General features: G+C 45.7%; 3 protein-coding genes across 4 annotated transcripts; 1 reads left to right on the top strand and 2 right to left on the bottom strand.

The window, feature by feature from the left end:
* Positions 1–1,278: 1,278 nt before the first annotated feature.
* LOC135903747 (nucleoredoxin-like protein 2) lies at positions 1,279–4,084 on the bottom strand. 2 transcript variants are annotated; one of them, XM_065434133.1, is made up of 3 exons: positions 3,963–4,084; positions 3,353–3,649; positions 1,279–1,697 (listed from the first exon to the last, which is right to left on the bottom strand). In XM_065434133.1, the coding sequence occupies exons 2-3, from the start codon at positions 3,637–3,639 to the stop codon at positions 1,553–1,555; spliced, it is 432 nt and encodes a 143-aa protein (XP_065290205.1). In that variant the 5' UTR covers positions 3,640–3,649; positions 3,963–4,084; the 3' UTR covers positions 1,279–1,552. The 2 variants fall into 2 exon arrangements, with proteins under 2 accessions (XP_065290205.1, XP_065290206.1); XM_065434134.1 differs by having other exon boundaries at positions 3,386–3,649.
* A 1,202-nt stretch (positions 4,085–5,286) lies between these two features.
* On the top strand, positions 5,287–14,417 carry LOC135903729 (uncharacterized). Its single transcript, XM_065434117.2, has 8 exons — positions 5,287–5,512; positions 6,812–6,958; positions 7,344–7,376; positions 8,141–8,275; positions 8,844–8,950; positions 10,292–10,318; positions 12,467–12,574; positions 13,936–14,417. Exons 1-8 carry the CDS (start codon positions 5,343–5,345, stop codon positions 14,364–14,366), a joined length of 1,158 nt encoding a protein of 385 aa, XP_065290189.1. The 5' UTR covers positions 5,287–5,342; the 3' UTR covers positions 14,367–14,417.
* Positions 14,418–15,744: 1,327 nt separating this feature from the next.
* LOC135903730 (nucleoredoxin-like protein 2) lies at positions 15,745–22,655 on the bottom strand. Its single transcript, XM_065434118.1, has 4 exons — positions 22,515–22,655; positions 22,342–22,422; positions 18,709–18,812; positions 15,745–16,246 (listed from the first exon to the last, which is right to left on the bottom strand). Exons 2-4 carry the CDS (start codon positions 22,402–22,404, stop codon positions 16,105–16,107), a joined length of 309 nt encoding a protein of 102 aa, XP_065290190.1. The 5' UTR covers positions 22,405–22,422; positions 22,515–22,655; the 3' UTR covers positions 15,745–16,104.
* Positions 22,656–23,782: the final 1,127 nt, after the last annotated feature.

The following is a 23,782-nucleotide window of genomic DNA, read 5'->3' as shown; positions in this document are numbered from 1 at the left end:
TACGGCGTGCCTCATAATCAGAAAGTGGTTTTGGCACGTAAAACCCCATAATCTAATGTTGCACCCTTCGGACGAAACTTCCAGCTTTTCTTCTACTTATTTTGATAACGTCAATTTATGTCTTTCTCATCTCGTGCACCTGAGAAGGCATTTCTGAGACGCATTCAGCGAAACGTTAAACCTTGTCATCGCTGTCAATGATTGGCCCTCAGGCGAAACCTACTTGTCTTTCTACTACGCCTGAATCTGTGCCTGCAGAAGTGTATGTGCGTCGTTAGTGGGGATCCAGTCACGTGATAGAGATACGAGGGCGAATCGGAAAGTATTTGCCCCCATTTTTTCAGCTAAATTGCGGCTGGAAATACGCAGTCGCCAGATCCATTCCCAGCGGTGGACCTTTTTTGTACCGGCCCGGCATTATCTGCCCATTATCTCCGCGGCATGGCGCTGTTGTCAGTTGTTGAAGATGGCGGTTGTGCTTCGCACGTCCACGGCGCACGAACGACGACGTGTGATTAGATTTCAATGGAGCAAGGGACGAACGCCCATCAGAATCCATAGGATGAGGTGTGAGGTGTGTATCATACTTGGCTACCACGGAAGCAGAGGAGCTGATAGCAGCGCATCCTTCTTTCCCTAACCACTTCTGCGCATGCGGCACACTCTCACACGAAGATATTAAAGATATGATCAACACACAACACACGGGTCCCGAAACGTCTCTGTGTGTTATTTTTTCACCTTGACTTGGTCAGTGGCCACAATTTCTTCATCAGAATTGAAGCTGTTTACTTATATCTGCTCTGTGCAATTACAACAGTAATCCGAGTCTCGTGCTCAGTCCAAAAATTCACGTAACATCAAGACGCAACCTGCAATTTTGGCTGCACTACTCGGTGCAGCCGCCTATGTATGAATCGCGTATGAGCTGCTCATGTACTGCGTGAATCGCGATGATTCGTTTACGTGCCGCCATTCAAACATTACATAAGTATGAAAGTTGACACGTTTGGTTACCGTAGTAACAACCGATGTCGCTCACAGAGGTTGAGTTCTTCATGGTTGGCTCAAAACACGCTGCGCCAGTTACGAACTTTGGCATGCACAACACCAGGCACTGAGCAGAAAAACAGTCGCGGTTACATAGTCTCCCCATATTTGATTTCTATAACTATAGCAAAGAACAGATTATCCTGCACAAAGGTAGCAGGAGTTATTTGCCGTCGTGTGGTCACCAAAAGCGCCTTTCATCAGTTATGTCTGTCATAATCTTGTAAATCAAGTTCGTAAATAACGACGGCTCTTTAATGCAGTCCCCTAACACTCTGGTAAGCACGTTATCGACACAGAAGTCGTCTCGAAGTAGTTTACGCAACACCCGCACTTCTGCATTGTGCACACAAGCGTGACTCTACGAATGATCCCGGAGGCAAAAGCACCCGGAAAAAAGAAATGATCTGTCTCTCTTATTCGATACACGTTCGTAGAGTATCTTGAAAGCTAGCCACAACACCTTTCGGCGTAACTGAGCCGGATTTTCTTGCCTTGGCTATTACGAGAAGGCTAGCCAATCGAGAAATGCCTGGTGTCCCTTGGTTGTGACGTCAACACGTGCATCAGGATTGACCACGCTGCCATCTTTCTTGACGACGACCAGAGCTGGAATGCCGGTGACGTCGTACTTGACCAACAGCTCCCTTAATTTACGAAGACAAACGAAAAAAAAAAACTGTGGATGAAGCTTCGATTGGGATCACCCTACTTCAACTGAAGGTGAACTAAAAGGACAAACGTAATTTAGGTTTTCGAAACTATACTAATTATCATTTCTAGGCTTAAAAAAATCAAGAAAGACATGCACCAGCCAATTTGCAACTAAGCAACTCGGTAATTAAAACAGATATAGTACTTCAGTGGCGTGCTTCTCAAGGTTTTAAGTGGACGAAATCAAGATCGAGTAACATAGTTGTCAGGTTCTTTGAACGTACGTAATGTCTTCTTTTCGTCAATATTTTATGTATAAGGGTATATACATAAAATTCATGTGTGTGTAAATGACAGCCGACAAACTGACAATTTTCGTAAATGGTCCCCTCTACTAGCGAATGACTATGCGGCCACAGTTCTTTTTTTTCTTTGCGTACTTCTGTCATTATCATTGAGTGCCATAATAAAATGAAATGGTTTTTGACGTATGGTGTAGCGCAACCCCGCTGCAAAACGGAATAAATGAAGAAAGAATTCACTTTCTGATCTGTCAGCCACCAAGCATTCCCACGACCGTCGATAACTTTTAATCTTGTTCCCAGTAGCTTAAAAAGCATGCGAAACACATTTTGGAAATTGTTCCACTCACTAAACAGAACTTAAGCGGAAGGAATGCCCTTGAGCGCCCGCCCTTTCTTCATTCGTGCTTCTTGTTACTGCATCTCTATGTCACTCTTAATATCATTGTACAAAAGTTTCACTAAGTGGAACGAAGAATGGAAATGTGTTCCATAAGCGGAACAATTTTCAAATGTTTTTCACTTGTATGACGCATTTCACCTAATTGTGATTATTTCCTATTAGCGTGTTCCTCTACGTGAAACACACTTGCAAAAATGTTCAACTTGCTTAGGGGAACTGACGTGGAATAATACTAATAGTGATGTATGCAAGGGATATGCGGTAGGCCTGATCCTTCCAGCGGTATCAAGAGTGGGGAACATATCTGCTTTGACTATATTTGAACCTTCTGTCATGAGTTCATTTCGTTGGGAGTATGCAAACCGATCGTCCGCCAACGTTATGACGAATTCGCAGAGTATATGGTAATAAAAGGCATGCGTGCAAATACACAAGTGAAACTAACAGGACAACACAACCGCGGACTATCCACTGAAAGGTTGCATAGTGACGAAAAAAAATCAGGAAGGTCCTATTTCAAGGCAACTGATTCTTGGCCCAGTTGGTATTTGATGAACCAAATATTTGCAACAAGGAGGACACGCGTAAATGAAGGACACATTGACGACGACGCGACCGACCGCGCAGTCGTCGTCGTGTCTTCCTTATCCACCGTGTCCTCGTTGCGGCAAACAAATTTTCGAGCAAGGCTGTGCGTGTGTTGGTTAGAACGACAGATAGCTGAGCTAGTGGGTAAGGATTCATTATGCAAAATAGAAGTGAGGCGTGCAGACAGGACACAAGAGTAGAGAAGTGGACAACACTTCTCTACTCCACTTCTCTACTCTTGTGTCCTGTCTGCACGCCTCACTTCTATTTTTGCGTGTGTTGGTGTTTGCAAGCCGGCCTCTAAGTGCCGCGATTCCTTGCCAACTTGCACAGCGTAAGAGCATACCATACTCACTGACGGAGGGGATCCCCGTACTCGACGGCGTACCAGTTGGCGTGGCTCTGACGCATGTGGCGCAGCATGGCGAAGATGGAGCTGTCCGACGAGACGAACACGACCTCGACCTTGTGGTTCTTGGTATGCCTGTAAGCATCGGCCAGGACCGGCGTGAACATGCGGCACGCGGGACACCAGCCGGCCGAGAAGTACAGCGCCAGCACCCGGACCTCGCTGAGCACGTCGTCGGCCGCGAGCAGGCTGCCGTCCTTGCGAAGCAGCGTCTTGCCACGGAAAAGCTCCATCGAAATTGTCCTGCGGGCGGTGCGATTAATTTCATCCGATGGATGTTCTGTACGCGCTTGGCACCAGTATTCTTGCACAACACGCACGCAAGCTGGTTACGCTCTCGAACACACGTTTTAACGAAGACATGTTTTTGAAGCCATAGTGCGAGGTATCACAAGTAATTTGGGACTCCCTGTTCACTGTAACTGATAGCTCATGACGACACCCTTCAAAGAATTGTCGCCGGCACCGCTCACGTTACAAAATAATGGAAGCAGACTAAAAATCCGCGATGCAACCCAGAGACCCAAATGTGCGTTCAACTCGATAAACTTCTTACCTAATGCAAGGTCCCGGAAAAGTCGGACAAAGGCAAAGCTTGCTTGCTCCTCTACTTCTTCGCCCTCACAAACATCGCCCGCGCATGTGAGACTATTCGCCGCACAGCGTAGAATACCTGACCCCGCTGGCACAAGCAACAATGAATGAATAAATATTGTGGCAGAAACTACCGAAGATGTTTGTCAAAGTCAGCGATGCCTTTCTTTTGTAACGCACCGCATATTCACTTCATGTCCCTGCCTCACTAAACCTTACGGGCACATCAGCACACATACTAAGCTGCAATCTCGCTGCTAACAGCACTGCCGAATGATACCACAACACAGAATATAATCTTGTCATCACAGCTACCCCAGTTGAAACTGCGTGGAAACACCATTATATCGAGTATCCTGGCTTCCACTTCGTTGCAAGGGCTACCCATAAAGCAGCCGAGATCGACGCGGCTTAGTGTCTTTTGCAGATGGGGCTTTATCGCTTTAATATGTCCACTAAAAAAAAGAAAACACGGGTTCCGATTATGTACACGGTGTATTTACACTGAGATGAAAAGCTCTTAACAAAATGGTGGACAGCTCGCGTGCAGAATGACAGCATCCTCTTCGCTATTTTCCCACCGACCGCTCTGTCCTTTAGCCTTCAGTAGACACGTAGCAATATTTAAGGCTTCATGCCCCATCTATCACCTTGGCACATTCATTCCGGAGGATTGATCAAGAATGGACACATACCATTACTATATGCGCCGTGTCGAACTTGCCTGTTCGGGCGCACACTCAGTGACAAATACCCAGACTGTCTATAGGCCAGCAGAGCAAGCAGCAAGTTGTATATACGGCATATACCCAGTGGGTCTTGTCTGCTCGGCAATACAGCTGCCAGCATATATACAGCGGTCCAAGCTAGTAGACAGCTTCAACTTGGGTCATTGGGTATGTCGCTATTTATTGTGCAAGATGTCCCGAGCAGAGCATATAAGTGGCTGAAGTAGCTAAGCAAAGCTACCGTTTCAAAACTTTTCTTTACAGAAGGGATGGCTCCATGTCCTTGATGTCTCGGGGTTCTTGGGTGGGGTTATGGAAGCGGTGGGACTATAGGTGCTGAGGTCCGGTTTGTGCAGCGATCCATATTGATAACAAACGGCGTTTCTGTGTTTCGAGACGCAGATGAAGCGGTAGGATAGGTAGAAGATACAAATAATCGCAGCAGAATTCCTGGGCAAATCATATTTAAATTCTTTAAAAAAAAAACGACATCGAGTGTTCTGGCATCTGCGTGTCATGGAATATATTTCTCGTGATCACAAGGCTGTTGGCAAAGAGATGAAGAAGAAGAGGATGCCCACCAGCCCTGACGGCTTTGAGCCAAGGTTCTTATAATGATACCCGCTCGTAGCCGTCAGCCTCAGCCGGACGCCACCAAGTGGACCGCGGAAGTGCCATATGCCAGCAGTCCTGACTGCCCAGCTGCCATATGGCAACAACGTCCGGCATACCCTCTTGTAACGCAGCCGCGTCCACTGGTACCTACGCCGAGGACACCCGCACGGTGAGCTTCACCCCGCGCTTAATTCGTTCCACATCGGTTCCTGCTGTAGCGAGAATCCGAGCCTTTCATGTTGGGTTCATTATCGAGCCAAGCTTGGCTGCCCCACAGTACCCAGGAGTTCCAGAAGAACTGTAGCACAGTGGCGTCTGGTCTCGCATTAAGATAGCCCAAGCTTGTTCCTGTATGCATCGCACGTCGTACAGTAACGCGTTACCACCGGGACAGCGCAACGCACTGGGAAGACGCTAAAGCACCGCGTTTGCGTTTGGCCGGATCTGGAACCTTATTGTTACACACAACACTTTTCCAAAGTAAGGAGAACATATTTAGATGGATGTCCCAGTTAATAGGTTGAACCTGTGTGCAACTAGAATATCCGTATCCGTGGCATATCACTTCGACATACTGTCAAGGTTGAGGCCAAGCTGAGTGTCAGGCCTTGCGTTGAACAGTACTTCTTTAAAGCTCTCCTCTCGAGGGTGAGCATTAGGGTTTTATACGCACGTTCAAAACTTAACTGTAAACCACTTTTTGTTCAGTTCCGCATAAAAAAACAAGGCTGATTAAATTATTCTGTTTGACGCACGGTAAAAATGAGCTGAAAGAAATAAAAAGCAAAACCTTAGGATAGATTTAAGAGCAGTAGACATATAGAGCGTTGCGGTTTGTATGTTTCTGGCTTTTTATGGGAGTAACGCCAACATGGGTCATTAAATATGCGCCGACTGATGTCTTGAACAGACAACATAGGGCACAGGGTATGTGACATTTGGTATGCGCACAAATAGACAACTTGCTGCTGGCTACTGTGCAGCACAGTAGACAGCTTGGTTCACTTGGTATGGGCCACCGTGTATGTGTCAGTGTGAAAGTTTCCTGAAAAGACAAATTTGACAGTGTGTATCTGATAGTGGCATGTGGCTATTCGCCAATCTCCCAGAATGGATTTCTCATGATGACACAGATTTTCTGCCATGCGTGTTCCCATGGAGAACTTTCTCAGGGATCCGGAAGCCCGTCAACGGTGCCGTTCGGGGGCGGAACGTCGTCGTTACGTTGCCACGAAGGATACATACCTCGAAGGGCATGTGCGGCGAAGAGCGGTACAACAGAGCAAGCTATCGCTCACAAAGATGATCAATTCGACATTGTTTCTCCCTGAATATTTCGCCCTTGCCATCAATGGACAGAACTGACTTACACAAGACGCGTACACCGATGTGTACGCCATGACAAAAGTGGTTATTTAGTTTTACAAGCACTGAAAATTATCTCGCGCCTCTGCTTTTCGCGGTGCAGGTACCCGCTACGCCTTGCTCCACCTGCTCGTTGCAACCCAGTCGCCATCGCTCCCCTCGTGTCACCTGATAAACCGGGAACACTGCTGGATCCATCTGTTGCGTACCCTTGCGGCAGCTATGACGCCTACCTAGAGGCGAAGATGAGGTGTGTACGCGTCATTTTAGGCGTGACACTCACTCACGCTTATGATTGGTTGCCTAACAATAAGCTTTCTGTTAATGCAAAATATTAGGGTAACTTACGTTTACGCAAGAACTCGTCGCCGTGACTCATGTAGCCACATTATAATAATTACTGTGGCCTCAAAGGTGTCTGCCTGTGGTTTCTGTGGTTTTGCTTGTGTTAACCTGGCAAAGTACACGTATCCTATGACGCTTTTGAGGGGTATAAGTACGGCTGTGAAAACCGTAAATAACTACGTTGTTTGACGTAAGCGCTGTGTGCCGTCTAGTTTGCGGTCTATTTCCGTGTCGCGTCTACGCTATAAACAAATTAGAAGACTAACATGGAATTTGTTCTTACTTTGCAGGCGACAACACAAGAAGAAGGGAGACGATTATGAGTACGTGTTAGCTTTGGTTTGCCTTCACTCTACTCACTCGCCTTCTCTCCCCAAGTCACAAGTAGTAACTTCCACGCAAATAACAGTTGACGGACGAACATTTTGAAAAGCAATTAGTGTAAATGCTGCAGACTACTCAGTGAAAGAGTCAGGCGAACTCGTTTTATTTACTGCCTTTGTGTCATGGTAATAAACGTTGTGAGGAAAGTAACGTAAAAGTAATAAATGCAGTTTAGTAATTGTTCAATTACTTTCGCGTGACAGCATGATCAATTACAATTTTGAATGAAGTAATGGCAACTAGTTTGATTTTTCTGCAACGTGTGCAAGAACATATATACATATACCTTTGGTACAGATGATTTTCTTTCGATAGTTTAAAATTTTCTATATTAGTGTCTCAAGTTAGTTTTTTCCTAATTGTGATATAGCAATCAGCATTTATATACTGTCACTGCCACTCCTATTCTTTTATAGATATCCTATCTGGAGATTCCAACTCAGTCGCTCACTACTATATCTCCCCCTGTTTGTTACGTTTTGCAACTCTCTAAAAAATCATAGAATGTCGCTCGATTCAATTTGCGTTGTCTATGAAAGTTAGACTAAACGTTTACTATGTACATACGCACCGGTTGTATTCGAAACATCGAAGTAAATCAGGCGTAAACGGTATGTGGGATTCTTTTCCTCGCGATCGCGTTAAATTTGCGCTGATCGTGAGAGGCGGCGCGTGCTGACTGCGACCGTGGGTGCCCACGCAGGTTCACGGACACCTCGTCCCTCGCCAGCCTAGAGGAACGAGAGCGCAAACAGCGACCGCGCAGCTACTTCTACAAGGGTCTCAAGCTGCCCAGCGGTCGCCTGGTGGACATCCGATACCGGAACAAGTACATCCGGTACTTAGCGAACTTGTTCCTTGGGGCAGTTGGTTCGTCGGTGAAGGTCCAACAAGCGCGTACCTAAAGACGGGCAGACCCACGGCGGTTGCATAATGGCTACGGCATTGCGCTTCTGAGCTTGAGGTCATGGGCTCGATTCCTGCCGCGGCGGCAGCACCTCGATGGAAAGGGCGGGGGGGGGGGGTGCGAAATCCAATAAAAGTCTCGCGCATTTAGATTTAGGTACATGTTAAAGAACTGCAGGCGGTCAAAATTAACCTGCAGTCCACTTGCAGCGTTACTTATAATCAGATCGTTGGTTTTGTCACGTAAGACGCCATAATTTCCCACATAGGGAGCAAGAATTGGTTTCAATCCAACATTGTGAGTCTTGTAGGCATGCATATATGCATATATCCTCCAGCAGACGCGCCAAGAAGTTAAGGCACGCAATAACACACAACAAAGAGTGTGGTTCTTTGTCTCGCCTTTCAGCCCAGTTTGTTGTGCGGTGCGTACAACGGGTCGATTGTGTCGATTACCGACTGGACCAAAGTACGCGAATCACGAAGTCTTTCCTTCTCAGCAAATGGGCGAGGAAGGAGGCCAGCGGTGACGCGTGCCTCATCTGCTGCATTCTAGTCTTGATGGTCCTGTTGCTGGCAATGCTGTACGCCTACGCATCAAACCAGAGTAAGTTGGTATAAGAAGCCCTATCGCATCACTTCGTCAACATCTGCTCGTCATTTGCGCCGAGCAGCATGCTTCTTGTTTTTTTTTTTTTTGTGCGACAACAGCGATCGCCTTTATCGCACGTGACTGCGATTAGTATTTAAACACATCTCGCAGAAATAGTCGTGTTCTGCAGGTTCAGGCGCTGCATTCCCCAAACCTCCAAACAATCTCGCATCGTTATCACTTTGAATCTCCTTAAGTTTCTGCCTGTCATCACTAACTCTGTCTGTCGATTTTGCGAGTGCAAACGTATTATATTTGCTGAAGAACGTTGCACTCATATTTCCCACGATTTGAACATGATGCCATTTTTTGCTGACACCAACGCGCTGAAATCGTTTTTTTTTTTCACGTGCAATCAAGTACCGAAATTCAGCGTGCTGTACTGTTAGTTTCCTGTCAATAAATTAGCTTTTGTTGCCATCAGAAGGTACTTGTCGAACATATAATTTGCTTTATGTGAATTAGGTTCTCATTTATATATTTGTGTTCGTTCGTCTATGTTAGCTGCTTCACTTATTTGATCGTGTTTGCCTTGTTTATGCTAATTCAAGGTTTTATTTTCCTCACTCCTGCTATAGCCCAATAACAGGGTTGCAGGATAAATAAATAAATAAATAAATAAAAAAATAAATAAGTAAATCGATCTAGTTCATGTCAAATTCTTTTTTTCATTTATTTCATTTATGTCCTCTTTCAGGTAGCAGATGTATTACTTAACGAGTGGAGTTAAAGACGTGTAAAACGATCAGATAACTACAGGAAAGTTAGAAAAAGGAATGTAACATGAATATACAGTTGCTACAGTTATGACTTGATGAGAGTGGCTTGTTGGGCTAGTTGGTACATGGTTATGCTAGGAGAATGCCAGCAAACTTGAGAGTAGGAAAAATCAAGAGGCAGACAAAGACAAAGAGACAGGAAGGTGACCAGCCACCTTCCTGTCTCTTTGTTTTTGTCTGCCTCTTGATTTTTCCTACTCTCAAGTTTGCTGGCATTCTCCTATCATAACAGTTATGACTGTTTCAACAGTTAGAACGAATATAAAAATATACAATAAAGGTACAAATACATTGAAACTTCAAAACACATTGAGCAATGATTGTGTATAGTCGATAACTTCCTGCAACAAGACCTATGAGCCTCGAGAATAAATTCCCGCAAGTAAATAGCTCGCCGGTAAATATTCCTGCAATCACAAATAATGAAACATGCCTTGTAGTAATTAGCCTTGTATTAAACGAAATTGAGCTCTTTGCAGCAGCGTAATAATTTCTTTCCACAATTCTTTTTTTGCAGAATGGTTCTTCAGCGCAATAGGCATTTGTAAGTATAACATCACTTGTGCTCGAACACGGAATTACTCCTTTTATTTAATAACCGTGCGAGTATTATAAATTCTATACGCCGATCGAACGAATACGCTTGCTGAAATCGAAATACTGAACTTAAGAATTTCCTTCGAATATACGAGTGGGGCCGAACGTACGAGATTACCATATTTACTGCAGACTGGTCACGTAGAGGGTAGGATGCATTTGCTGCTTCAAATTCCGGTCGTATAAGACAACCAGGAATTGCGAATATTTAAAATTTGTGAATATTCAAATACTGCTTCGGCGAAGGGGCGTCCATCGAAGCAGATGGCATTGCCAGACTTGGCTAGCGATGTGCGTGTAACGCCTGCCATCTTTCTTCTCGACAAGAAAAATTGTGTACACTGTCTTCTCTTTCTTTTTTTCACTGTGTCGGCTATAACTATGCGCCCGTTGACAAATAATGATCAGATGGAAGTCAGCATGGTGTTGGTTACTTCTATGTCCGTCTCTCGTTGTACGCGCTGTTATTAAGTGATCATGAGTAACAAGTTATCCCAAATTCCGCCCTAGCAACAATGCCCCAGGCCGATGTGCCTCGTCTTGTTCTGCAGTGTCCATTCTTATCTCTGACGTAGTGGGCAGTATAGATTATTGCGGTGAAGACACGCAGACCTACACAGACCGACGCCGCAAACGGTTCTTAGAATGTCTCATTAAGCGATTGCTGCAGAATGCCGGTGAGATACGATAAGAAGACTCTTCCTTCTCAGCGACAAGGTTGCGGAATGTGTGTTTTATTGTCACAGTGGTTCTCCTTGCTGCTCATGATGCTCTCTCTGCACTCTGTCGTCATACTCTGCACTGAATTTGTTGAGATTTATTGAATTAAAGAAAAGTTCAAATCCACCGACTGTAGAAGTAGAGTGGTTTGTTACAGTAAAAAAAAATTGTTCAGATCTACCGACTGTAGAAGTAGATTGTTTATGTGCGCCATCAGTATTATTATGTTGGAAACCACTGAATACGTGAATACTGGGGCATCAAGTTTACAACTCTGTGAACCGGAAACAAAATATGACAGGATTCCGTCAACTTCAGCTACGGTGAGCCATGTAAAGCGAACATCGATATATTTCACGTTGCTGTCAACTATGCCACTGATTCGTGAGATATTACTTTTTAGAAACCATCGTGAAAGCCCAAACAATTTCATGCAAGCTCTAAACTTGCATACTTATCCGCTTAACATCCTCTAATAGGTGCAGTGTACAGAACTGCGATATATATTTATTTCTCGCGCAGGGTTACGGATTCGTAAACTTCTTGCTTCGAATTTTTTAGGTACTTTACGATTTGTGGCAAATACTATAAAAGCTACGAGACCTACATTAATATTTTGGGATTGTATAAAAAAAAACTCTCACGCTGTAATTGTTCGTACGAGGGAATTGCAGCAAATCCGGATGACGGATTAGGGATCAGGATGACGGATTAGGGATGACGCCAAGCCACAGGAAAGAAGCACTTGCGAACTAGGAGCTTTGTGCATTCGCCTTCGGGTTCCTACAGTCGGTGAAATTCTGCAGTCTCTCTTGCATGCAGCCAATTTCATTCTTTGATTGACCAGTTGTACAACGACGCTAATTCTGAGTTTGACATGCCTTTGGATGGGGGAAATAGCATCTGGCTTCCTCTTAACGCGGGAACGATATTTATCCTAGAGGCTAGTAACATTTTGATTGAATCGCGTGCAAATATACGGCAGTGAACAAGTGCTAGCCGTCTTATTAACACACGCATATGTCGTATCAATAGGAATGTTGCCGGAAAAGTGCCAATATATATATATATATATATATATATATATATATATATATATATATATATATATATATATATATATATATATAGCAGTTTAGCATTATTGCAGGTTTTCTGGCGACATTCAGAAAGCTTTTCGATGATAAGTGACCTTTACCATTGGCTGGGCGCCTTCACTAATGAATGAGACGTCCACCATTGCGATTGGCTGAAATAGGCTCTTACGAACAATTATAGTGCAACAGCTTCTTGTTTTAAGGGGAAGAACAACGTTACGAAGGGAAAGGACGACGCTGTGCTCCACTCGCTTCCTTTTCTCCATGGTTGCCCGCAGTTAAGCCGAAGACGACGTCGTTGATGCCACTTCACCGTAGGTTCGCCGAAAGCACCATTCCCTTCACGGACACTGCCGAGGCCGCTGGTGAATCTCTCACCGTCGAAGGTTGGCCAAGCATATTCATTTGATTCGAATCCAGTCCGCGTGGCTGCAGCACAAACAAACTTAACGGGATTCTGTAATTTTGTTGTTTAGATACTCTCTACGCATCCCAATTTTATAAAGGTGTACGTTTTCAATTTGTTAAGCTAACTGGCGCTCTTCGCTCTAAATAATGGCGGCATTCAGGCCATTTGTGGCGTGACTGTGTGAAGCTGTGCGATGTGCTTGTGTGAGTTAAAAAGTCGCACTTTCGCCCTAAAGCCGAAGCATCGATTGCGATAGCAAATTAGTACACAGCTATACGAAGTAAAGATAGCAGTTTTATCGGCTGTATAAACTTGGAAACATTCGCTTATTAATTGAATGCACAAGCATGGTGTCAGCGCGCACGGGCCAACATGAACACATCACACTCGATGAGCGTGGACACTCGCTGTCGAAACGCCGGTATAAGCAAGTGCAGCAGCAGCAGCGAGCGAAGTGACCTCCGTGCGGTCTATCGCTTCAACGCAAGAGCGCCAACAACGCAGCGCGCACAGAGGTATCGGCCGTCTGCAGATCACTTCCAGGATACGGCGCGAGTGACCGGGGGTGGCCGTGCAAAGTACGCACTTGTTGGCGGAGTCGAAGCTGCTCCCCGCCCTCCCTTCCGCACTGCCTCCCCGATTGTCAGTTTCCCTTGCGATGTAAGTTTACCTACCCCATTGTCAGCCCCGATTGTCAGTTTCCCTTGAGCCCGGTCTCCAAACGCGCAGTTGCTGCCGCAGCAGTAAGTCTAGTAAGTTTCAGTTCTACTTCTGCCAACTTTAGGCCGGACAAAAAATGTGCAATCGTGTCTGGACAATACATTTACGTAATGCGAATGGAACCGGTTACCTTTAAGTTGTGAAAAATGCGCGAATATTGCGAAGGCTACCATGTTTAAAGTGCACGGCATAACCCAAAGGGCGCATTCGTATTGGGCTACAACTTCGCCAACACTGTCAGCAACTGCACAAGAAAACGTTGTCGGTGACCCTGTCACAATGGACTACCAACAAATGTTGGCCGACGTGTTCTCAAATAAAGCCCAAGACTTGCTGGCCAAGTAAGTGCTTGGCAAACGCACCCCCATATATATTGGACAACACGCACCGAAGCAGTTGCTTGTCCCACACAAAGTAGTGTGCCTTGATTGTTTTATCATATACCTTTATCTATTGATTTTTCTTCATAATTTAGTCTTCATTGTACTGCACGAACTACGCAGCACAACAGCGAGAAGTCTTAATTTATCGCAACGCAGTTTCCTGCGATTTAAAAAAAGAGCAGAGACTTCTTTACACTTGATGTGTTTTGAAAAAAGGTCATACTTATCCGTGCAGGCTCTACAGAGACTGTGTCGACTACCTCAACTGAAATGAGCGTCGACTCTAGTTACCATACCTCGATGAACGATGTCGCCGCTGAAGACTTTCTGCTGAGGTCACGTACAGCGAGAACAGAAGAATCCGGGAGCTTTAAAAAAGCATCGACACCACAGAGAACAAGTCGCACTCGGGCTAATAAGATCCACAGAGAGCATGCCAAAGGTGTTTCAACCCTAAAGGAAGTTCTCGCTACCGCAGCGTCTCACCATGGCAACAGCAAAGAGACATCGACACTGACAGCGTACCGCAGTCTACGCACCTCAAGTCCGGCCGCTTCGTCCGCAAGCAAAACCAGAACGAGTGTGACCAGCATGCTCGCCGGAAACTCTTCGGACCCTTCAAACAACACGACCATCGAGCCCAGGCAGCCGCACTTCGCCTATTGAACAACTTATTTTTGTTGTGATGTCAATTGATAAACTTCCGACACCTCTGAACGAAGACTGACCGGTTTTTCTATGGGACCTCCAGGAATAGAGCGCGCAAACGCACACGCGAAAGTGTGGTCGTCGCTACATTGCTCGTGCTTGGTTATTCTTTCTTCAAGCCTTCCCATAGGCTTTGAACGTCGCTAAGGCGAAGACGGTCACAGCAGCCTTACCTAACGTAACGCGCGGACGTAATGCATAAATAGGAACAGGCATCGAGCTGTACCGTTTCATCCATTTAACGCGGTTGTCGTCAGTGCTCCAGCTCGCAGCAAGCCCGTCAAAGCGCAGGTGTTAGTTGCATCAGTACTTCGTGAACACTTCCGCGATTCGATTGTTGTTTGCATGTTCTTTGCTGGCATATGACGGAGCTAATCATGCCCAATGACATAAGCGAGTGATTTCAGTGCTCAAATACCTATAGTGTAATGGCTTACGGCGACCCGTTACCCAGTGTGAGCTGGCCCGTTTGATTGAAGAAAAAAAAAGAATAACTAGATCTACGTATGTAAGTTGTCAGAACGTATTCCTTCCTTAAAACAAAATTTTTAAACACTCTTTTCACAAGTGCGAAATACAAGGTGAAGCGTTTTCTTGCGTACAATGTTGCTAGGTAGGGTTCACTAGACCTATTTAACCAGTAAAAGAATGAGAGACCGCTATGCGACAAGAACACACAAACTGTAGGCTGGGGTGCCAGAGCAAAAGTCAGCCAAAGATTAACTTAGTATTGAATATTTCCACGCAAACATGCATGGGTTACGTATTGCAACTGGTAAAAAAAAAAGTAGCAGCTATACGGAGTAAGGATGGTAGTTTTATCGGCCGTATAAACTTGTTGCTTACTAACCAAAATAAGCTAGTTGTCACACACGCACAAGCAAACGTGAACACATCTTGCTCGATGACCACGCACACTCGCTGTCCAAACGCTGGAGAGAGACAGCGCGGCAGAAGCAGCAAGCGAATTGACCTTCCTGCTGCCTCTCGCTTCAGCACGAACTCAGCGGCGACAACAGAGCGCACACGAAGCTTAGTGCCTTCGGTGCACCTAGACACTGTACTCATCGCAGATGAGTACAGCGCGAAGTCATCGCATATGAGTCTAGGGCGAACACTTGTGCATTATGACAATTTTGAAGCACCATGTTTACACACGGCGTTTCAAAATATCTCTGGGTAAAAAAAAAAAGTACTCGCCGAACACAAGTGCGTGCATGCGCGCATGGGGTTTCGCTGTACTTTCTGGAGAGATGTCCGTGAGCTCGTTTGCAAGCAAACGGAGCAGGCTGACTGGAGTAGCCAAGAGATTCTTCGTTTACAACATTGCAGCAAGAAGGGGTCAAGGGCTTCTATATCGAAATAATGTAACAAAGTAACAACCTACACTGATGAGGTTCAAAACAAGCGTAGTGATCATCGGTCGCTGTATTGTCTCCGCTTCCCGATGATGGCGCCACTTAGCACTCTACTTCAGACGCACTTAAAGCTCCTGTGCCCTGGAGGAGAAGGACGTTAGCGCAGAAGTCCACAGGCGAGAATAGGCGACGTGTGAGATTAATTTTTCAGTAGCAAGCAGTTCAGCTTTTTTCGCGTGCTCGAGGCCTTGTTTCCTACGGCTCTTGCCCCATAACCCAGCGCAGAGTCTTCAGATAGCGAGCGGCAAGGCGGGTCTCTGCGCACGGTAGATGGCGTCTCAGGGGCTGAGCCAATCGCGGAACGCCTGCACCCCCCGCTCCTGCACCAGCTTCTTGCCGTTGGGGCAGGCCACGGTTCCGTCAGGCTTCATCACCAGCAGCGTGGGGACGCCGGCTACCTTGAAGCGCTCTTCGAGTACGCTACATAACCGTGGACAGAGAAAAGAAAGAGGGATACGTGATCTTTCGGACCGGCTTAACACGTACACTTAGGGAATCTTTCAAATTGAAATAAACTGAGCGAAATAACGGCACGCAAGATGGAACAGAAAGATCAGTGGCGATTCAGCGGTAAATGCGAGAAAAATGCGTTAGCATTGCGTCGCGCCTCTTTCAGGTCCCGGATCCATCCATGATTTAAATCGCGCTCAGCTCATTCCAAAGTGTTGTACCGGAGCTCACTCGACGACACACGTCGTGCACCTTCGAGAAGTAGATGACCGTCAGTGGCACTATGTATATATATATATATATATATATATATATATATATATATATATATATATATATATATATATATATATATATATATATATATATATATATATACCAGAAAAAAAGCAGTTCTGGGTCCGGGTAAATATTCACAGTGAAGTAGACGCGCGTATGAAGCGGTTTATTGACGTTTCGGCCGGGGTCCGGCCTTCATCAGAATATATATATATATATATATATATATATATATATATATATATATATATATATATATATATATGCACGACTACCACGTGACCAGCTTTCCACACTAACACATACACTTGTAGAGCGAAGCCGTTTATGGCTAGGCTTCCGTGCATTTCTCGTGTGCGTGTGCAAAAACCGTGGGCCGATCCCAAAGATAGTACAGAAAGGGTGCAAGCGCAATGACACACACCCCTGTGCACTACAGGTAGCGGGTTTCGAGACCTGCAAGGCGCCCTTGAACTACCCTCGTCACACCGGGGACCTAAAGAGGTCCCAGGCACGACGGCAAGAACAGAGATTTTTATTCGAATGTTTAAAAATATTAAGGGTAAGGAGAAACCAAACGAAATAAGTGAAGTGCAAATGTAAACAGAAAATGACACAACTGTCAGATCATAGATCAAGTTATGGTGTCCATATGGCTAATGATGTACCACGTGGTGGTGGTGTGTCTCACGGGATAAGGAGATAACTTCGCTCCCGACCAGCTTTTTGAAAGGCTTAAGGCACGAGCATGAGCAAAGTCTGCGCATGATGGGCGCCATTCTTCGGGTAGCAGGAGCCCACGGCACCAAGAATGATGACGTCGACGGTCACCCGTTGATGCCGTTGTGCGAGGTGTTCACGCACGGGCTCATGCTTCAACATCTTTGCGTCGCGGGCTTCGGAGAGGGCGTCTAACCGGTTGTCAAATGGGCCGTAAACGTCGGTGACGACCGCCTCCTCACCGGGTGCCAAAACGAGGTCTGGGCGCAAGGTGGCGTTGCCGATGCGCCAGTTATCGTAGGCGATGGCTAAACGATCCCAGCACGCGGTGCGCAGTTTAAACGTGATCTCGAGTTGGTAACCGCGCCTTAGCACAAAAGGTCGACCCCCGTCGGCCATGTCGACATTCGCATCGCCGTCTCTTTGTCGGCGTTCCAAGCGCTTTGCGGATCTAGTTTCTTTTTGCTCTTCCGTGGGAGCGGTCCCGCCGAAATGTCACGCGTGTCTGGTTTCCTCCGGCTCCTCGGGGCCGGAGTTGTCCACGCGAGTGACAATAAACGTGTGTGCACACATTTGGTCACAATGAACACCGGTCACGACAATAAAGCACCTTTGTTCAAAATTCTGTGTCACCTCTGTGTCGTGCGCTAAGCAGCTTCGCTGGTCACCCACCTTTACAGAGTGGAGTGGCTGACGATTTTTTACCATTTTGACACTCCTAATGCTAACGCTTTGAAGGCAAACAGGTTAGCGCATGTCATGTCTTCCTTTCTCGTGTTGCGTTTCGTTTTTACGGCGAAGCTGTTAATGGGATTTCCTCAATAGCTTTCGGGTGCTGCGTGCGACGGTGTGACCTTGGTATGACGGTGTAGCCGATATCGAATTGAATATGATCAGCAGAGCCGCTCAGATCCCTACCATACAATTTTTCTCTCTACATTTTTGTGAATAACCTCCCACTTGAACGTACGTCGCGTGCATATATATTTCAGTGCCAGTGAACGTGACCCTCGTGAGTGTTAGTGTGTGTTGTACACAGCACAGGAAAAATAAGTGTACACCAACAAGTATTTCTTGGAAGCAGATTATCTTTTTCTTTACCTGGTGGTCCAAAATTTTCTTTTAATGTTACCGCATATCAACAAACTACAACATAACGGTATTACCAAGTTTACAAGTGAATGTAACTTGCATCCAAAAACAAATGTTGCATGACTGTGAGCACTATTGTGAAGCCCTGTGATATTATATGATTCACCTGTGCGCATAACCGTCTCTGAAGGCATGGTGCTCGTTGAAAGTTGCATTTGGGGCAAACGTAAAAAAAACCTATTTCGTGAATTCAACGATGCGAGCTACAATTAGCGTGATAAGCCTAACCGATGCACGTTCAGCGAAACTCCACTTGATGCCTTCCTCGGGGTTGCACTCACCTCTGAAGCGGATCGTCGAAAGGCAGACCGTACCAGTCACCGTGGGATGAGCGCATGTAGTTGAGCATGTCCTGCTTGGTCCGGTCGGAAGAAATGAACACCACCTAGTCCGAGAGACGAACAGTAAAGAAAAAGGGAAAAAAAAGCAGTAAAAAAAGGAGAAAAGGAGAAAAATTGCGATGAATCCCATTTCATGATGTCTGTCAAGGTTAATCCGATTAGCATTCGCACAGTGTAGCCGTACAGCTCGCCACGTTTTCAGCCGTGTAGTGCAGCCGGACTACGCGCTCGGGTTTCCTTCTGGGCACGGTGCGCCATTTAGCGGTGAGAGCGCGAAGTCCGAGGGATGTCCCCCTCCTTTCGCATCGCCTCAGAGATGCAAGACGCCCAGGTGTTGTGCAGAGCCAAAGAATTAATCATTCACTGCCCGCAGGCATTCGTGGAGTAGTCAATATGTACTTCGATTTTAGACTAAAAGATTCTTAGCGCAGAAAGCAAACAAAAAAAAAATCGCGAACAAGTAAAGTCGGCACGTGTTAATTCTGAACTGAGTTTGTTTATACGCATAAACCATATATATGCAAATTGCTAAAACAATTTACGCACAACCAATCTTGGTTGCTATTCAAGAATGCGTTTAGCATAGGTGGTTAATGGTGGCAATATGTTGCACGATGCTTTATGGGTGGCGCTCCCCTTACCATCGGGTCTTACCCGTAGTGACCTGGTACTTCAAGTGCCGCTTCCTCAAGGGCCAGTTCAGAAACCCGTGTAGCGTCTGTGACCAGAGACATAGCCTCTCAAACAACAGAGTCTGCTGCGTCTTCAAGCGGATGCAGCGTCTCAACGAGAGCGTCTCAAACGCTAGCTGTCACGAGGGAAGAATGCGAGAACGTTCTCCCTGCACCCAGGTACCAACATAGGGTGGTATCTTGCCATAGCGCTTTTTACCGCAGTGTTACGCTGTACTACCTTTGCTATATTGTCCCATAAAAACGGTTAGATAGTCACAAAAGTGATCGCGGTTAATTCCCATGCTAAACGCATTAATATCGCATTCATGGGATACCAAATCACCCAAACGAATAAAAACAGAAGTGAAATTTCGTATAATGTGCAGCGGGTAATTAATCCAGCATAGCGAAACGCAGACATGTTTGGAATTCCGACAGACAACGGCGCACCTGGATTGCGGTGGTGGTTGGGGACAACTGCTAATACCACACTTGTAGCGCGCATTTGCCCCCTTTTCTCGTAGCCTTCTCTTGGCTGACTGCGAATGCATGACACGAAAAAAAAAAAGCGCGCTCTTCACAGCGCATCACTGTAAAACATGACATCCCATGTCGCGTTTTTTCCTATCTAAATTTTTTGCTCGAGACACTGAACTAAGATTCTCTTGTTGCTGGGGAAGCGGTTTTCCGATTACTCTTTCGCTCTTCTCGTTGAAGAAGTATTTGACGGCAACTCACAAAGATGGGCAGATCGATTGCCACGGTAATATGAACGATAACATGTAGATTTATGCATGCCCATTTCGGCATCCTTACTGCTTTAAAATACCACTGCAGGATGCTTTCATTTAAAACAAAAAAAATGTTGTGTTTAATATTTCGAACTGGCTTATGAGGGTCACCATAGTGGATAGCTCTAAAACGACTTGTACGGTTTGGGGTTCATTTGAAACGCCCGCAGCAACTCGATACATTTCCTTCCGTTACACCTCACCGCTATCACGGGGTGCACTGTGGTAATCACCAATGTAACTGTTGTGCCCGGGGCGCAGAAAGGCGCAATGATTAGAATGGCAGGTGAGAACCACATCAAGCAGCAGAGAGTAACAAATATATGTCTTTTCTTGTATAGTAGAGGGCATTGAGGTACTGTTAAAATGCAGATATGATTGTCAGAAAACCCGGACTTATAGAAAATTTTCCCACTATGAACTATCGATGCATACACGGAAAAATATTAAACACGCTTATGCGTAAGGATGTTTGCCATATGCCACAAACCAAACACCCTTGAAAGTGTAAAGAGCGCAAAAAGCACATTGAAGGTTGCTTTTAAGAATGGATAATAATAAATGACTGATGGGTGATCGGCGGTGGAAAGGTAGCAAAACCACAGAATAAGAAGTCCATTACTTTTCTAATTACAACAATATACCCTAAGATCTGATGACTTGTTAATTCAAACTATATATGGAACGCAAGGGTCGAGCATCGAAGTAGTAGAAACGTAAAAAAAAAGAAAAAGAAAGCAAGCTCGGCTCTGACTGCTTGATTGTTTTCGTAATGACATACTAAATTACCATAGAGGGACGAGAATCAGATATCCCCCGCCCCACAATACACTCACTCAACAACACGCAGTTTACTGGCGAAAGCTGCAGACAGGAGCTTTCCCAAATTTACATATACTATGCAAAATGTTCCCAAGTCAATACAGGGACACATGCCCGTGGTGTGGTGCAATACCCACACTTTATCACATCAAATGGGAGTGCAATACAAATAAGGAATTCCACAAAATAGAAAATCCGAGTGCGGAGCAGTGGGAGAGCGTGCTCTCCAGCGGCGACCCTAGCCTCCAACGGAAGCTGGTGGATCATGCCCGACGAGCAGCGGCGCTCAGTGGTGCCCTGGAATAGGGGCGCCAACCATGCAGGCCGGAGATCTTCATCAACCAATAGAAGATCAAGACATCCGGCACGACCGCTGAATTACTCTTTCTAGAGTAATAAAGTTTACTTCCTCCTCCTTCATAGTGTTTTGTGTCTTGAAGCAACCGCTGGACTATTGCGAACGTCGTTATGCGAGTCTCTGGACTAATTTTTACCACCTGGCGTTGTATAACGTGCCCTTGATCTAAGCAGACAAGCACTGTTGCACTCCGCCCCCGTCAGAATGCATCCGCAGCAGCCTGCACTCGAACCCTTGACCTCGTGCACGGCAGCGGAACGCGATAAGCCAACGCGCGGCGAGTTCACTTGAAGGCGGACGCTCGTAAAATGCCAGCCTTCCATTCAACCGGTGAAGCAGGATTCGCGTGGAGCGATGTCGCACTGGTTTCGTTTGCAGCGAATTCAAAGTGTAAATTTCGAATAGCAAAATCTGGAATCTAACATCCACAGAACAGCAGCTATCGAACAGCAGAGACTGTTCGATACCTGCTCGAAATTACCGACACCTCAATAGGCTAACATTCTCCTCTTTCGGGCGATCCTATCGAAAGCGTTTTTATTTTGTTTATTTTTTTATTCATTTGTGTTTGTGTGTTTGTGTTTGTGTGTGAGAGAGATAGATACAGAAAGAGACGGGGAGAGAGAGAGAGAGAGAGAGAGAGAGAGAGATAGATAGATAGATAGATAGATAGATAGATAGATAGATAGATAGATAGATAGATAGATAGATAGATAGATAGATAGATAGATAGATAGATAGATAGATAGATAGATAGATAGATAGATAGATAGATAGATAGATAGATAGATAGATAGATGACGGGTCCTGGGGTCCTGAACACAGCACGTTTAGCCAGCGCCGCTTCACTGCCTGTTGGCTTCACGCGATTCACTAAATACCATAAGCCTATAGGCTTATCGTATTCGTATCGCACGCGTGCGCTTACCTCGATGGCCAGGTTATCCTCCTTCGCGTCCTTGTAGACGTTGGCCAGGACGGGCGTGAACATGCGGCACGGCGGACACCACTGCGCAGCGAAGTAGAGGCAGATCAGCTGCTTGTCGCGCAGCGCCGGCTCGGCCGGGAACGACTTGCCGTCCTTCTTGACCAAAGACTTGCCCTTGAATAGGTCGACCATGGCGCCGCGTGTGTTGGGCCGATTCCGCTTGGGCACTGCTCGACCAGTGGCTACGGCCAGGAACCGCCAAGCGGTTGCAGGGAGCGCCTCCAGCAGTCGTGAAGCGCCGCGATGAATTTGGATATTCGGAACGCCAGGCGAACGCGCCCTTGCCAGTGTTGCCCACGGAGTGTGTGGCTCGTACCCACTGCAATCGGCTATTGGGAATGGCCAAGAAATGGGGAGAATATTCCATCTAATAATCAGAAATAAATTCATTTTGAGGACTGCTATATACAGTAAACGCTGTTGAAAGGCGTGATTGCAATGTTAAAGTTAGAGGAATAAATAGCTATTAGAATGAATAGTCGTAAGTTGGCAAGTACAAAAATGAAAAAAAGAAGAATAATCTGGAATGAGGTACAAATCCAACAGGGCTTACGGTTTCACTCAACAAAAAATTACATCACCCGAACACGTATGCGTTTCGTAGACACTTTGAAAATTAATATCTCGAAACAGCTGCAGTCGTGAGAATTCGTTCTAAGTGGATACGCCTTGCGATCGCACTAGTTAAAATTCGTAGGTTAATATGCGTGCCATAGCATACCTAATTTTAAACGTTAATTAGCATAATTATGTTAATTATTCAGTTAAGCATTTTCATTCCTGGTAGGAATAATGGCCACCTCATCAAGTAATTTAGTTCAAGGGTTAGAACGGTGCTTTCTCCCACAGGCCATTATTATTTTTTTTTTAATTTGGCGCAGTAGAAAAAAAAGCACCATATATATGAAATTTACTCCTGTTGCAGGCTCCGATATGAGAAAATATTTAATAACTTTGACAAGGGCCCCATAATCACGGCACCTTTAATGACAATCACGATTATCATTGTTCTTGTTTTAGCACGTTGTAGAATAAGATGCCCGTGACGGGAATGCTGTTCCGTCTTTCTTAACTTTTAACCCGTAACCACTTCCCCCGGTGCAGGGTAGCAAACCGGGTGCGCGTCTGGTTAACCTCCCGGCCTTTCATTACCTCCCTTTCTCTCTCAATAGGCCAAGTGCAGCAAAGGCCTTGTAAATGCTAAACTAAAAAAAAATGTTATGTAAAACACCGCGCTATCGAGTTATGCAAATGAGGCTTGCACAGACGCCTTAGGCTTCATGATGTACACGCCACGCTCAAGAAACCAATGAAGTGCGGAAATGAATAGCATTTGAATCGAGTCGTTATGTTACACTGACTCCAAATTCGATGCTTTGTC

The sequence above is a fragment of the Dermacentor albipictus genome, chromosome 9 (assembly GCF_038994185.2).
Source record: "Dermacentor albipictus isolate Rhodes 1998 colony chromosome 9, USDA_Dalb.pri_finalv2, whole genome shotgun sequence".
NCBI classification, from domain to species: domain Eukaryota; kingdom Metazoa; phylum Arthropoda; class Arachnida; order Ixodida; family Ixodidae; genus Dermacentor; species Dermacentor albipictus.
This window is presented reverse-complemented; position numbering and strand designations above follow the sequence as displayed.